Raw genomic sequence first — 16915 nt, forward strand, 5'->3', positions numbered from 1 at the left:
GGTTTTATCACCCAGTTCTACAGAACTTGTACTCATGTTCACAGATCTGGGTGTGATGTTCTATACAGCTACTTGGAAAAGTAATAAGGCAATAGATTTGACTGTATTTTATATGAGACTTAAGGTGGGTACACAGTCCTGACAGATATATCTGCAGATAATGGTCGTTCATACACAATGAACTGCCATCATCTGCTTGTGCCCTTGGGTCCCGGCGACCGGGGGGTGGCGGCCAGTGGGTGGTTCGGGTGGCGTGTCCCGCCCTCCTCCTCGCGGCTGCCGCTGTGTGTGTATGGGCAGTCTGCAGACATCTGTCCATCGGCTGTGCAGCACAGCCAATGCAATATGCCGGTGATCGGCGACGTTTACCGACATATAGCGGGTACACACTGGCCGATCAGGCAGCAGATATACTGGGCCGATCAATTGATCTGCCAATGTATATGTCAGTGTGTACCCAGCATTACACAGACTGTTGCAGGTAGTGTTGTAATTGTGAACCAGTAGACTCTTAAAGTACATTTTTAAACTCGTAATTCATTATTTTCTGCAGATTTATTTATTTTTTTAAATAAAAATTGAAAAATGCTGCTTGCTTAAGTATTCAATCCCTGCAGAATAATACTTGGTAGAGCCCACTTTTCTGCAATAACATTTTTAAGTCTGTTGGGCTAAGTTTCTATCAGGTTTGCACACTGTTTGGAAGTGATTTTTGCTGATTCTTCCTTGCAGATTTACTCCAGATTGTTCAGGTTGGTTGGATGGCGCTTGTGTATTGCAATTTTCAAATAGTGCCACAGATTCTCAATTGACTTGATATCTGGACTTTGACGTGGCCATTGTAGAACATTCACCTTTTTGTTGTTCAACCACACTAGTGTTGTTTGGGCCTTGTGTTTGGGATGATTGTCCTACTGAAAGGAGAACTTTCTCCCAAGCTTTTGTTTTCTAGTAAACTGAAGCAAGTTGTCTTGCAGTATCTCCGTGTACTTTGCACCTTCCCTTCGTTCTTCCATTTTAACAAAATGCCCAGATCCTGCTGAAGAAAAGCATCCCCACGGCATTATGCTGCCACCCCCATACGTCACTGTTGAGATGATGTTTGCTGAGGAATGGGCTATGTTTGGTTTGTTTCTCTAACTTTGGGCCTCATTTATATCAAATTTTATCATACGCAACGAGTGATAAAACCTGTTGCATATGATAATGGTGCTCCAGCCAATCAGCTCCTAAATGTCATCTGTTTGAAAAATGACAGTTGGGAGCTGATTGGCTGGAGCACCATTTATCATACACAGCGAGTTATATCACTTGTTACTTATGATAAAACTCGTTGATAAATGAGGCCCTATGACTTTAATTTTCTTAGGATGCTCTTTGGTTTTCATTTTCACAGCTTTCCTTCAGACTCACAGTATGATCAATGTTATTTGAATTAAGGGGTTTTTGAGCCAAAACATTCTGGGCCTGATTAATACCCGGTCGCAAGTGCTGAGCGCTCGCAACCGGGTCGATGTTTGCCCACTGGGCATGCGCACGACGGAGCCGGCTCCGTCGTGCGTATGTGCGAGACCCGGCTAGCGACGGGTGCTCCGTCGCTCCGGATCTCGCACCAAAGGGGGCGAGCTGTCGATGGTGAGTGACAGTTCGCCCCGTTTGGTGGGCGGGCCGGGGGGGTGGCCAACAGAATGCTTGCCATTTGGGGGCGGCCCCACTGACATCACCAGTGATGTCAGTGGGAGAGCTTCCGGCTCTGTTAGAGCCAAAAGCTCTCTGGGGCTTGCAGCCACCCTACTACAAGGGTCTCGTCGCAAGTCCGATGGTCGCAATGGTCTTGACCATCGCGACCATCAACCTGGCCGCTCGCTATAGCTGTGGGTGGTCACCCACAGCTATGCGAGCGGCCAGGAGGCCACTCCAAACAAGCAAAAAGACGCCCTGATTCAGAGCGAGGGCAATATCTTTCACCGGTGTAAACTGGAATCTTCCAAGGAATAGAGGTTGAATACTTATGCAAGACTAATTTTTCAGTTTTTGGTTGTAAAAAAATCTGCATACAAATAATGAATTATTAGTTTGAAAATGTACTTTCTGGAACAATCTGTGTAAGTGCCATTTGTAATGCATATAAATCTGTTTACTTTTTTAATGCTGAATACTTTTGCAAGCAACTATATATTCTGGATAATTTCGTAGGGATGTGCTGTATAGTATATCATAGTGTTCTCCTAGGTGGTTTGTGCTGGCTTCTTACTTGCACCATTTAGCAATAACTACTAAGTAAGTATTTACAAGTGTTTTGTTTTTCTGAATGTAATTGAGTAAAAATTGACATTTGGGGGTAGATTTTAGGAGCGGCTTTGTCTGATCTGATCTGCTGATTATCAGCAGCTTTAACTGATAGCTTTAAAACAGCAATAGGAATAAATGCTAATCAAGCCTGATTTAGCATTTATTCATATTCGCATTTTAAAACTATCGATGATCGTCGGCTTGTGCCCAATGTACAAAATGAAATAATGTTTTTCTTCTCCCCTGCACCCCAGACAGCATGAAGGGATATCAGGTGTCCCCTTACCCAGAAATTGATCATTTCATTCTGTCAGTTCTGACAAGAGAAGGCTTCCACGGAGGTAATTTGTTTTAGTGTCTTTTTTGTTTGTTTTCTTTTCTTTGAAATACTGTTTTGAATGATTCTTTTACATTCACACACACTACCAATTTGATAATTTTTTTATTCTTTTAAATAGGTATTCGACAGTGGAACTATTTTTCCCTTGAAGAATTGCTTGTTTATGACACCATTGATTACCGTTGGTGTGAAAACATAGGCCGTGCTCACAAAAGTAATAATGTCATGTATGTATCCGTAGCGGTAATAATGTATGTTTATCAAGGGATTCCCTTGTGTTGCTGGTATCTCTGAGAAGCTCCAGCCTTTCAGTGCACATATGCTAGACCATTATCTTCTATCTGCTAAAGCTGTAATTCTGCCAATCACCCCTCATTAGCTTCAGCATAATCTTTGGTATAGGACCAGCTTTGAGAGAAGCATAACTTAAAGGTATTGTTTATTCTGTGTCACAGCGTCCATCAGGAACTGTATTCACTTACATAGCATCCATCCATATTAGCCCTGCTATGTAATGTCCTCCGTTATATGGAATCATTTTGCTCTGATTCTTAGGCAACGATGGGTATGCCTGAGGAATGATCCCTACTTTCATGTGGTGGGGTACAAAGTCAGATTTGCAGCTAAGCTAACCATGTCACACTGTAATAGTATTAATGGAAACTGTCTTTGCATGCAGGGCGGATACTGCATGATCTTATATGCTGCACACGGATGCAGACTGGATAGTTTATTTTTGCACTTCATACAGAGTTGGGCTATATCACACACTCTCATAACTATAAAGCAGGCTTTGTGTTTTATAGCCTCAGTACAAGCTGTAAGGAGTTAATTTGACGCTCAGTAGCAGGATTTACTCCTAACTGTAATGCTGGGTGCACACTAGGTCATATATTGTTCGTATAGCCGACTAATGATCGATTATTCAGTCCATCTGGCAGTGTGTACACACAATATATCTGAGAAAGACGTCTTACACAGATATATTGCATTGGCCATGCTGCTTGGCAGATGCGATATAGATGAAAGATTTATCTTTCACATCTCCTTTCGTGTACACACGACTGGCCACAGGAACCAGCGATAGTGACATCACAGCTGTTTTTTCTGGTCAGACATATTGGGCGGCCGATTGGTAAGTGTGTATGCAACAGGTCAACGGTGCAAAATCTTGCCAAATCATTAGATCGAGCGGGGGGTCAGCCAATCTAGTGATTTGTTGTTGAAGTGTGTACCCCACATTAGCCTACCCCATTATCTTTTCCTGATCATATACATACACTTCTGTATTGGGAAAGCAATAATTGTGTTTCTACTTCAGGGTCCATAGGGTATCCACAGGATACCTTGGGGTATAGGTGTGACGTCAGTCATCGGGCACCATAGAGTTAAGCTTTCAGCCTCCCAGGATGCACTAGGGTCCCCCTCCTATACCCCGCCCCCGAGCCAAGGTACCTCAGTTTCGTTTGGTGCCCGGCCGGAGTCGGGTGCACCTGTTGGAGTGGGGGCTAGAAGAGCCCCTGAAGCTTTTCTTCATGCAGCTGTGGCTGCACGTCTGGATGTACAGCATGGACAGTCAGTCCTGACGTCCATGCTGTCTTCCCTACACCCCCGCCGGTACCGATCCGGGGATGCTGGTGAGCATCTGGGGTCACAGTTAGCGGTGACCCCAGATGTTCCGGACCATGGCCGGATTCAAGGGGGACAGCAAGGTAAGCAGCGGGGTCCCGCGGTGGGTCCCCGCTGTTACATGGTCCAGAGTCCCCAGCGTGGAGCCAGGTAAGAACCTTCGCTTCCACTACCCCCCTGGGACAGCGGACCGCAGCAGCGCGGCAGCGCTGCGGCGTCCCGGGGGTTAAATGCATGCCAGGGGAGCGTGCCTTCCCTGTCTCACAGCCGACGCCTCCCCCGCTGCACACAGCCCTTTCTGCACACTGCCGACTGGTCCTGTAGCAGCGCTCCTCCCCCAGACCAGCCTCCTTTCTGCTCCTCGGCGGCCATCTTTCCAGAACGCATGGTGAACGCTGCTGGAAGCACTGGACGGAAGCATCGTGGTCTGGGTCCCCCCGCATACCTCTCCTCCGCTGTGGCAGGTCTGTGTATGCAGCGCTGTGTCCTACCAGGCCCTGTGTCTGCGTAGTTGAGTGATCAGCGCTGTTAGTGCAGGAATTGATTTTTCTTTGCATTGTATGTGACTGTGCTAGTGCTGCTGCCTGTAACTTTTCTTCTGACTGTCAGCTTTATTACTGTCCCTGTATTTTCTGCTAAGCCCTTGCGGTGCGGTGCTGCAGGGTGGTCTCTCGCCTATTTAATATATAATTGGTGAGACGGGTCACATACTTGGTGCCATCATGTCTGAAAGTGATTTTCCTCTCTGGCTACAGTGTACTACGTGTAAAGTACCGTTAGCAGAGGGGGAGGGTAGAGCGGAGGGCCTCTGCCGGCAGTGTTTGTCAATGGCGCGGCCTATTACGGTTACAGCACTGGTACAGGAGCCGCCCTGGGCTTGTTTCGCTCAGGCGCTTACAACCTTAGTGGGCCAGTTAGCTCCGCAGCCCGCGTTTACACAGATGGGTTTGTCCCAGCAGTCAGTGGTGTCGTCACCCATGCAGGGTTTCCCACGACAATTGGTGGTACCCCACAGTCTCCCTATTTCCCCGCTCCCGGTTTCTCAGGAGCCGGCGTGGGTTAACTCCCTGACGAGTTCTGTACAGCACTTGTCGGATGTGTTGCAAGGGGAGTCTGTGATGCGGCCACATAAACGGCCGGTGGCGTCTCTGTCTGCTCCTTATGAGGATGACGAAGGGACGTCTGATGATGGGGAGATTCTGGATCCTTACGATCAGGAACCTCTCCATACTAAGGACGCTGACGCTAAGTCCAAAGTATATATTCCTGGACTTATTCGGGCAGTCCGCACAGCCTTGGTGATTGAGGACGAAGTTCCCCCAGCGGCTAAATCCAAGTATGCCACAGTCTTTCCTCTTTCGGGTCAGTTAATGGACCATTTAGAGGAGGCGTGGAAACAGCCTGGTAAACATTACCAGCCGCAAAGGCGCCTGGCGGTGTCTTATCCGTTCGCGGATAATTATTTTGCAAAGTGGGAATCCCCTCCACAGGTGGATTCTCACGTGACCCGTCTTGTCCGTGCCACATTGCCGATGCCATCGATGTCCTCCCTTAAGGATGCTACGGACCGCAAGGTGGAGATCTGCCTAAAGTCCGCTTATTCCCTTGCGGGGGGGGGCAGCACGGCCGGCTATGGCCATTTGCTGGGTTGCCAGAGTGATGGAGCGCTGGGCGGATTCATTAGAGGCGTCTTTTGATTCCGACTGTCCGGCCGATCAGGCGGAGTTGATTGGTAATCTCCGTGATTCGGCCACTTATATCAACGAGGCGGCCTTAGACATTAGTACCCTGGTGTCTCGAATTGGCCGCTCGTCGCACCTTGTGGTTGCGATCCTGGAAGGCGGACGCTGATTCCAAAAAGGGTTTGGAGGCGTTGCCATTTACCGGAGAAGTTCTCTTCGGTCCGGATCTAGACAAGATTGTGGCTACGCTGGCGGCAGCCAAATCGGCATGTCTCCCGTCGGCCGCTGCTCCTTCTGGTTCTGGACCATCGTCCTTTCGGTCTTATAGGGCCCAGGGCAGGCCCAAACCACAGTCTTTTCCTCGACAGGCTGGTCCTAAGAAATCGGCCAAGCCCCGGAAGCAGGCATGGAGTACCAGACGTCCAGCCCCTAAGCCAGATGACAAGCCTGCGGCCTGACGGTCCGGGCCTCCCTTTGGGGGAGCCCAAAGTGGGAGGCCGTCTGCTGCAGTTCGCCCGGTGTTGGTCGGTTACCACGACAGACACTTGGGTTCTCGAGGTGGTCTCCCAAGGGTACGCCCTCTCTTTCCGGCACAGACCCCCGGCTCGATTCTTCACCACGGGTCTACCATCAGACCGGAACAAGGCCACGGAGCTGCGGAAGGTCTTGCACACTATGCTCCAGGCTGGAGTTATAGTGCCTGTTCCATTCTCCCAGAGGGGCCAGGGTTTCTATTCAAATCTTTTTTTGGTGCAGAAACCCAATGGGTCGTATCGTCCGATTCTAAACCTCAAAGCTCTCAACAAGTCTTTGCGGGTGCCGAAGTTTCGGATGGAAACCCTACGGTCCATCATTCTGGCGCTGGAACCTGGGGACTACATGGTGTCATTGGACATACAGGACGCTTACCTGCATGTCCCTATTCTTTCGCGCCATCAACAGTTCCTCAGGTTTGCAATCCGCAGCGACCACTTCCAGTTTCGGGCGTTACCTTTTGGCCTGGCGACAGCACCACGTGTGTTCACCAAGGTGATGGCGGTCATGGCGGCTTCACTGCGGCTGCAGGGAGTCCGTATGTTGCCGTACTTGGACGACCTTTTATTAGTGGCAGGATCTCCCGAGCTCCTTCTACGCCACTTGGACCTGGCCATTGCACTACTGCAACGGCACGGCTGGTTAATAAACTGGCAGAAGTCCACTCTACTCCCGTCTCGGCGGATTCTGCACCTCGGAGCCTTATTGGACTCAGGACAGCAAAGAATCTTCGTGACGGGGGAAAAGATCTCTGCTTTACAGTCGAGGGTGCGCAGTTGTCTGCACAGCCGCCGGGTGTCTCTACACTCGGCGATGAGGTTACTGGGCTCCATGGTGTCGGTGTTCGACATGGTGGAATATGCACAGTTTCACTCCAGACCTCTGCAGCACCTGATCCTGTCCAAGTGGAACGGGCTGCCTCAGTCTCTGAAGTCCCAGACGATTGTGCTCACCCCGGAGGTTCGCCTGTCCCTTGCCTGGTGGTTACAGACGACCCATCTCAGCAAGGGACGTCCGTTCTGGGTTCCAAATTGGGTCCTGTTGACAACGGACGCCAGTCTTCGGGGCTGGGGGGCAGTTTCGGGTCCACACTTGTTCCAGGGCAGGTGGACGCCGACAGAAGCGGAGCTTCCGATCAATATCTTGGAACTCCGGGCGGTCTTCAATGCTCTCCAGCAGGCACATCGGGTTCTCCAGGGTTGTCCGGTACAGGTCCAGTCGGACAATGCTACCACCGTGGCCTACATAAACAGGCAAGGAGGAACCCGAAATCGGGCGGCTCTCGTGGAGGTCTCTCGGATCCTGGTATGGGCGGAGCGCAATCTTCCGGCCATATCAGCGGTCTTCATCCCGGGAGTGCTAAATTGGGAGGCGGACGTTCATCCGGGGGAATGGTCCCTGCACCCGGACGTTTTTCAACTGCTGGTGAACAGATGGGGTCTTCCAGAGATCGACCTCATGGCGTCCCGGCACAACAACAAGTTGCCGGTGTACGGGTCTCGCACAAGAGACGAAGGGGCGTCTCTGGTGGATGCTCTGTCCGTCCGGTGGACGTTCCGGTTCGCATACCTGTTTCCTCCGATTTCCCTTCTTCCACGGGTAATCCGGAAATTCAAACAGGAAGGAGGGACGCTCCTGTTGATAGCTCCCGCGTGGCCCAGACGGCACTGGTTCTCAGACCTTCAAGGGCTGTCCGTGGACAGTCCTCTGCGGTTGCCGCTACGACCGGACCTTCTGTCGCAGGGTCCCTGTCTTCACCCAGACCTGACTCGGCTGTCTTTGACGGCGTGGCTGTTGAGACAGCCATGCTGAGGTCCAGGGGGTTTTCCAGCTCTGTGGTGCGTACCATGTTACGAGCTCGGAAGCCGTCTTCCGCGAGGATATACCATCGCGTGTGGCATACGTTCTTCCAGTGGTGTCGACCGAGAGGTTATGCACCGCGGGAATTTCGTCTGTCTCGGATACTCGCCTTCCTACAAGCGGGACTAGATCATGGGCTTCGCCTTGCTTCTTTGAAGGTACAGGTTTCAGCCCTGTCTGTCTGGTTTCACCGTAGGATTGCTACAATCCCGGATGTGCGCACCTTTATGCAAGGTGTTCTCCGCATTCAGCCGCCCTTTGTTCCACCTGTGGCGCCTTGGGATTTGGCTGTGGTCCTGAGGGCTCTCCAGGGACCGCCGTTTGAACCACTGGGCTCAGTGGATCTTAAATGGCTAACAGCTAAGACTGTTTTCCTTCTGGCCATAGCTTCGGCCAGACGTGTTTCTGATTTAGGGGCTCTCTCTTGTAGACCCCCTTTCTTGATTTTTCATGGGAACAGGGCAGTGCTCCACACTCGACCTGAATTTCTTCCCAAAGTTGTTTCCCAGTTTCATGTTAACGAGGAAATAGTTGTTCCGGCCTTTAACTCACCTGGTCTTTCAGTGGGTGAGGCCACTTTGGATGTTGTGCGGGCCTTAAGGACTTATGTTGACCGCACTTCTTCCTTTAGGAAGTCGGACGCCTTGTTTGTCCTCTATGGCTTCCGTAAAAAGGGTTGGCCTGCTTCAAAGCAAACTTTGGCAGCCTGGATCCGTATGGCTATTTCTGAAGCTTATCTTCATGAAGGCCTGCCGGTTCCTCCTTCTGTGAAGGCTCATTCCACTAGGTCTGTGGGTCCTTCGTGGGCAGCTCGATGTGGTGCCTCTGCAGTCCAGATCTGCAAGGCTGCTACGTGGTCCTCTGTCCATACCTTCATGAGGTATTACAGGTTTGACACCTTCACCTCTCAGGATGCTTCCTTCGGGCGGCGGATTCTCCTTTCGGCACAGGAGCGTCCCCACCCTTAAAGGATACTGCTTTGGGACATCCCCAAGGTATCCTGTGGATACCCTATGGACCCTGAAGTAGAAAATATGAGATATGGTAAGAACTTACCTTTGTTATCTCTATTTCTACGAAGTCCATAGGGTTCCACAGGACTCCCGCCCTGTCACACCTGTGCTGCAGATGGCATTTGCTCTGGTCACCGATTTTTCCGTCTCCCTCTGGTGAGAATGTGATTCTTGTGTGTGTCCAGATCTTTTTTCTCTCTCTTCCTTCTCCTCCTCCAGCCTATGGCTTGGTAACTAACTGAGGTGCCTTGGCTCGAGGGCGGGGTATAGGAGGGGGACCCTAGTGCATCCTGGGAGGCTGAAAGCTTAACTCTATGGTGCCCGATGACTGACGTCACACCTATACCCCAAGGTATCCTGTGGAACCCTATGGACTTCGTAGAAATAGAGATAACAAAGGTAAGTTCTTACCATATCTCATATTTTTATTGATGAATATGCAGCAAACACTGCCCATTATTGCCATAGTCTCATCTTTATACATTAGGAATGTTTTGCTAAACCTAAAATAACCTAAAATACAAGTTACTTTATGTAACAGACCTACTAAGAAGATTCACAATTATGTATACAAAAGTTGCAGCAAATTAAAACTGAAGCTATCCAAGATAAATGGATAATCCAAAAGTAAATTTTTTCCTACACGTGGCATACGTCCTGGCCACAAATCGCTGCAATGTGGTGCACTTGACCTGATGAACAGAAAAACAGCTGACTGATATCGGAGTAATACATGTCTGTAGAGACAGTCTGAAAAGTACTCAATCAGTTGCTTCTGGACCAAATTGGACAGTGAGCGTGTGGCTTGGGCTGAGCTGCAGGATGGGTGCATATATGGCAGCATCATAACGGACACTGCAGCCAACCATTTACAGAAAATGGCAGACAAAAGCCTATATAGATAGTGGCAAACATCTTAAGGTCTATCAGGGTACAAGACCCTTTAAAGTTGCGTTTGTAAATGTTGCTAGTAATTTTATACATGGCAGCTTATATTTGTATGTTTGTTCCATGTGTATGTATGGTATACTGTAGACCATATTATTTTATTTGTTTATCAATCACGTTCTAGCATCTCACAGCTGCAAAATGTGTGGGTTTAGTATAATTCCCTCTCTGACAGATAGTTTTCTATTTCAAGGTTACTGGTAGATTTGAAGAGAGAAGTTTGGTATCAGAAATGCTATGACCCAGTTTGCAGAGCACAAAACTTTAAGTCGGCCAGTAAGTTGTATCTCTGACATTGTTTCATGTATAAATAGATGTAGTTTCATGTTTAAAGTGATACAGACAACTGCAACCTTTTTACTCTGCATAAGTATATTCTATAATCAGGTGTGGAACAAGTTGTTGGGGAATCTGTACTTGGGTCCCTGACTGCTGCAAAAGTTTGGGCCCACCTCTTCTGTATCACTCACACATCTAAGGTGACTTCTGTTTGTTTATTTTTGGTTTGTTATTATTGCAGGTTATCCTTTGCCTCCTGAAGTGTGTTTACCTTTTATTCTTGAAGAGGTTAGTTTTATGTATGTATGTGTGATAGCATGATACTAGGGTTTGTCTGTTGTGGGAGTTTTTATGGTATTCTTTACGATGAAGACAGCAGCAGTTCCTTATTACACAGCCCAAGCATGGAGAGAACTAAGCTGCAGACACTTCTAAATGATCACAGTGTAAGCCACAATAGCATATAACCAATGTAGCATTAACCAATGTAGCGACATTACATAAACTAAATACAGATCTAAAGAAGGGAATGACCCATTCCAGTGCTTCAGCTACAGACCCATCTTGCTATATAACGTGCTACATAATGAAACTGTTTTCTAAACTCGTTGCCAATTGCCTAAAAATACTATTGAACACGTTGAATCATAGTTTTTAGGTAGGTTTTGTTCCTGGATGACAGGGGCAAGGCAATACTACCATCATTACTGATCTGGTACATCAGTTATCTATCTCAGTGATCAACATTATACTCCTATTTCTAGATGTCATATCACTTCAACTAATGACAATGCCGACCTCTATGAACAAACCTGGAATTGGAGTTGGTGAAAAAACACTCTAAATTAAGTAGTTGGCAAGCCAACAACTTCCCTTGGGTGGGCAGAGTCAATCTAATTAAAATTAATATTTAAAAAAATATATATTTTACCTTTTTTTTTTTTCAAACATAAATCCATATACACCTAGCTTTTTTTGGGGGGGGGTTTGTTTTATTTACAGAGTTCCATAGAGTTGCCAGCAACTTTGTGTACTGTAGTTGTGCGAAACATCATGATATAGGCATGAAATCTTCTATAGACTGCAACTACCAAGTATTGCCAGACACTTGTACAGAGTTATCCCTCCCAAGTGGATCAAAGCAGTGGTACAAAGAGAGGAATGCTCCCTGACTATGCCAATAAATGTTGCTGCATTACAAGAATTACCACCTATCTTACACTGCACAACTAGGGGTATATGTATTTACTAAAGTGCCAAACACACCCCGAGGCCAGTTCCTTATAAACTTCTTACTTAAGACATTAAGAAGATAATTATGTGGTAGCTAGGTTTCTTTTCCTCATAACCCTCTGTGTTCCCACATTCTGTGCATGTGATTTAAATTATTTTTTCAGTGTCATAATGCTGAAATTGTAACACTGACACTTTGCGTTGTGCTATATACTGTATCTAAAATATTACATAATAAACAAAGGCTATACATAAAAAAAACCCTACATGTAACATTCACTTCCTTTCCCTAAAAGAATGGGAGTTTGACCATTTAATAATGTAAAATACAAGAGTGATGATCATGTTGGTGTGCTGGGTAGCTGTCCTTAGCCCTTGGAATGTAATTCTCCATTGTAGCTCTGCTATGAGAATATCCTCCTTTGTGTTATATGATCTTTGAGCCATCAGCAATTATTTTAGTACTAAGGATCATATCGACAATGCAATCCAATTGTTCCAGCAGCAACCTGTTTTCTAATACTATAACATAAACTAAATATTACAGCATGTAATAAAAAAACTGTCTTACAGGAAGATGAAGAATCCTCTCTTACAATGGATGAAAATGGAAACATTTTGGAGAACAAACCAAATCTTCTTGCTGAGGGTCAGAGAATAGAGGGATTGGTGCTACCGTCCTCAGAGGAGAGCCTTAGGACTTGTGATAGAGACTGGGAGAATGACATTGATGATGCCTGTATTGCAGAGGCTGCTGAAGATGCAGAACTGGCAGATGTAGCCAATCATAGCCTGGGAAATTGGAGCTTTCAGACCTCGGACATACCAGATGAGCTTTTATTAGAAGCCCTCAGCGAGCATGACACACCTGCAGAAACATGAATACCCTAAACATACGTTTAGGAATAATACCCAAGAAAACACCTTCAGCTACCAGACTGCTTAAACCAACAATACTTTTTTATCAACTGCTTTTGAAATAATGTGTTTTCTGGACTATAATAAGCAACAAAGTATATGTCATTTAGTATAACAATAGCTGCCCTGGATCAAAAGTTGAATGAGGATATAAACATTTCATTTTCAGTGAAGGTAGAGGAGAGAGCAAGCACATGATAGTGTAGTAGTTAGAATTATCCTATTTTAGATCCTTTATATAATATGCATACCAGGGGAACGCTAATAAATTAGCTCTACTTTCATAGATTTCTACGCCGTGTCACCAGGCAGTGTGCTGGAGAGCTGAGCTGCCAGTGTGACTGTATTGGCCATTACTTGGGACTTTTATTATCCATTTCTCTTCAATCAACTTTAGCCATTGTACTAGTATTGAGTGGTTGCGCCCATACTGTAATCAACTTTTATTTGTAGTATTTAAAAAAACAGGAAGCTTTTTCGACTGTTCCAAAAGCAGTGTATGGAGGAATATGTACGCTGTCATTTTAACCCCTCTTTTAAGTATGTTCTTCATGAGTGAGCATTAATGTAGCAAAATTTCTCCAATTTACTTAGTTACAGTAGGCATTTCTTCTACAGCTTATGAGTGCAGGTGTTCATATAGCAAACAGGAATCTCTACTTCAGTTCAAGCTCCTGTTAACTGATTAATTAGCAAAATGTATCTCCGCTGAGAAATCAAACGCAGATTTGTAAAGCTTTACATTGATTAATGAGAAGTTATGTTTTCTTTATGAATATTTGTTAAAAAAATATATAAAAAAAATACTACACTATATTATCCTTCTTTGATGACCATGTATCCTATTACAGACATTTGAAGGATCTATCACTATGGACTACAACGCATACAATTGGGGACTCCTGTGAGACATCCACTTTTGTTATACATAAATAAATAGACACACAGGGCTTGATTCTGAGTCACATGTAACGCCAATATTTGCACAAATGGTTGATTGATTGTTTTTCAACTGCTTGTGTGTCTAAGTCACTAAAAAGTCGCACAGCGCATGTGTCCCATGGTGTGTACGCACAGAGGCGCAGTAGCAGTTGAGACGCACGTCTCAAATGTATTGGGAGTTCCTGTGTGGTGGCTATTCACACACATGGAGGTGCACTGTGTTATGGGGGAGTTACAGGCGTGTCGCATCGCTGTTTGCAAACTCAGACGCTTACATCGGAGAATCTGAACTTAGTATGAGGCTGGTACAAGATTCAATGGTGCGACTGATGGTTTAGTGTAAAGACACATCACGCAGGATTCTTGCGTCTAAGGATGCACAGAGTGGGCGTCTAAGGCCCAGGTACACATCAGAACGATGTGTATTCCAGCCGACGGCACGGCTAACGGGACGAAATGTCAGTCGGCCGTAAACACTGAATGATATAGTGCACAATCGTGCGCTATGTCATTCATGGCTGCATTTCAGCTGTATGCTGTCGGCCGCCGGGTTGTTCCATCTGCTGTGCAGCACAGCAAATGGGACGACCCAAGGCAGTAGTGCATACACATCAGACAATATGTCACTCCAATTCTTGGGATCATTAGTCCTGGCACATTCAGACGCACATTTGTACACCAGGGAAGGGCTTATACTTAGCATAAAGTTGTAGACGTGACTATAGTAAAGGACACTAAAGTGGTCACAGCAAAGTGCAACTCTGAATCAGCCCCATGATGAGATAACCAGGATGAGTCCTGTTTATACCAAGGCAGTGGGTCCATAGGATAGTTATTTGGAGTGAAAATTGTTTTTTGAGATAATCAGAGGTGGTGTAATCTCTAGTGTGGAATTAACAAATGTATGGGTGCAAGTGTCAGATATTCATACAGACATATGCTGCACGAATTTGCGTATTTTGCACTGAATTGATGAGCAAATACCCATAATATATAATGTGATTCCATCTGCTGATTTCCACATCACACTCCTATATGAACATTAGTATATTTAGCAGCATTAATTAAATGGGCAGGGCGCAGACTTGCGACCAGTGTGTCTTCGGCACGCGTGTGGCCAATCGTGGAGGGGACGTGTCCTTGCGGAATGCCCCCAGTTCGTCACACTTGGGGGCATGCCCAGCACTTATGGAGGCGCTAGGCTTCCCCCCAAGCTCTTTCCTCACAGTGAATCGATGCTGTGCGCATGCGCACATCGTGTATTCACCCGGCAGTGATCGGTTATCGCAACTTTTCCCACTTGCGAGTCGCAGTGGCATGCTGTTTTGGCAGAGAGCATTTTGCCCTTTTGAAATCTGGCATGACGCGGCGCCCCGCTAAATCAGCCTAGCGGCAACACTAAATAATTCTAAATGGTGCATTTGTAGATAAGTTAGTTGATATGATGTGGTATTTATTTCACAATGATTTTATTATTATTTTTATTATTAACAGTTACGTATATAGTGCCAGCATATTCCGTTTGGCTTTTTGGAACAAATGGTAATAAAACAAGACTGGGTAATAACAGACTGACAGAGGTAAGAGGTTCCTGCTCTCAAGCTTGCCATCTGTAGGGAAATAGGCACTGATACACTAGAATAAGTGCTACATATTACATATTGGTGCAGTCAGATTGCAGAGGTTCTTGGTGGGCTCTGTGATCCAGTCACACAGGAGAGAAATATCTCAAGTTATGTGTGGACTGTATAGAGCAGGCTTGGCCAACCTGTGGCTCTCCAGCTGTTGTGAAACTACAAGTCCCAGCATGCCTTGTCATAGTTTTAGCATTCCCTAATAGCAAAACTGTGGCAAGGCATGTTGGGACTTGTAGTTTCACAACAGCTTGAGAGCCACAGGTTGGCCAGGCCTGGTATAGAGGATAATTGGATAGGATAGTTTATGGAGGTTATGTGAGTGGCTCTGGAATTTAATAAGCTTGCCTAAAAGAGGTTTGAGGGAACGCTTGAATGTTTGGAGACTAGAGGAAAGTCTTATTGTGTGTGTGGGAGGGCCTGCCACAGAGGGGATGCAGCCTGAAAAAAGTCCTGTAACCATGAATGGGAGAAGGTAATGCTTATGGATGAGAGACACACATCTTATGCAGAGCAGAGAGGTCGGGTAGGGAGATATTTTGAGATAAGCGAAGAGATGTATGTTGGTGTATTTTGGTTAATAACCTTATGTGTAAGTAAAAATATTTTATATTGAATTTGGTAGAATACAGGTGACCAATGGAGGAACTGACAGAGCGGAGCAGACGACAATAAATGTTTAGTGAGGAAGATCAGTCTCGTAGCTGCATTCAAAATGGATAGTGGTGAGAGTCTTATTTGGGGAAGACCAGTAGACTATTGCAATAATCAATGTGGGAGAAAATTGATATAGGCATATTCTGGATATGGTTTTTAGATGTACAGTATATAACATGATTTGGAAACAGATTGAATGCGGTGAACAAAGGACAGTTCAGAGACAAGGATGACACCTAGGTAGCGAGATTGTGCTGTAGGGATGATTATCGGGTTATCAACAGGGATAGAAATATCAGGTTGGTAAATACTATTGGCTGGTGTAAATATTAATTATGTTTTGTTTCTATTTATTACTGTGCTCCAGTGCCTCCAATTATAGGCCATGGTGCCTTTATTGTCAAACTATTTACAAAATTAATGCCTGCTTGAGCCTGAGGGAGACACTGCAGGGGAGGGAAGGGGCATTCTAACATGGGTACACATTTAGCCAAACGAGCAGACGATTTGGTAAGCTATACACACAAATGGGTTGCTCAGTTTGTCTGTCCAGTCTTTTTGTCAATGTTGGCAGTTCCTGCTGCCAGTGTACAGGTTGCCCGTACACACAGGCAGATGTCCCAATATATCTGCTAGATATATCGGCATTGTCTATGCTGCAGAGCCGACTTGATTTGTTTGTGAACAATGTATCTTCAATATATATGCATGTATGTGTGTATGTATTTCTACTTCAGGGTCCATAGGGTATCTACAGGATACCTTGGGGTATAGGTGTGACGTCAGTCATCGGGCACCATAGAGTTAAGCTTTCAGCCTCCCAGGATGCACTAGGGTCCCCCTCCTATACCCCGCCCCCGAGCCAAGGCATCTCAGTTTAGTTCGGTGCCCGGCCAGAGTCGGAGGCACCTGTTAGAGGGGGGCCATGAAGTTTTCGTTTTGCAGCTATGGCTG

General features: G+C 46.2%; 1 protein-coding gene across 5 annotated transcripts in view; it reads left to right on the top strand.

The window, feature by feature from the left end:
- Nucleotides 1–13542, top strand: part of PRIMPOL (primase and DNA directed polymerase) — an 82548-nt gene extending 69006 nt beyond the window's left edge. For all 5 annotated transcript variants that reach the window (XM_088446991.1, XM_088446992.1, XM_088446990.1 and 2 more), the window contains 5 exons: nucleotides 2547–2633; nucleotides 2751–2859; nucleotides 10492–10574; nucleotides 10819–10865; nucleotides 12384–13542. In XM_088446991.1, coding sequence (XP_088303117.1) covers nucleotides 2547–2633; nucleotides 2751–2859; nucleotides 10492–10574; nucleotides 10819–10865; nucleotides 12384–12692 — 635 coding nt within the window. In that variant the 3' untranslated portion in view covers nucleotides 12693–13542. The remainder of the gene's footprint in view (nucleotides 1–2546; nucleotides 2634–2750; nucleotides 2860–10491; nucleotides 10575–10818; nucleotides 10866–12383) is intronic.
- The last annotated feature ends 3373 nt before the right edge of the window (nucleotides 13543–16915 follow it).

This window comes from Taudactylus pleione, unplaced genomic scaffold, assembly GCF_031769625.1.
Source record: "Taudactylus pleione unplaced genomic scaffold, aTauple2 ptg000408l, whole genome shotgun sequence".
NCBI lineage: Eukaryota > Metazoa > Chordata > Amphibia > Anura > Myobatrachidae > Taudactylus > Taudactylus pleione.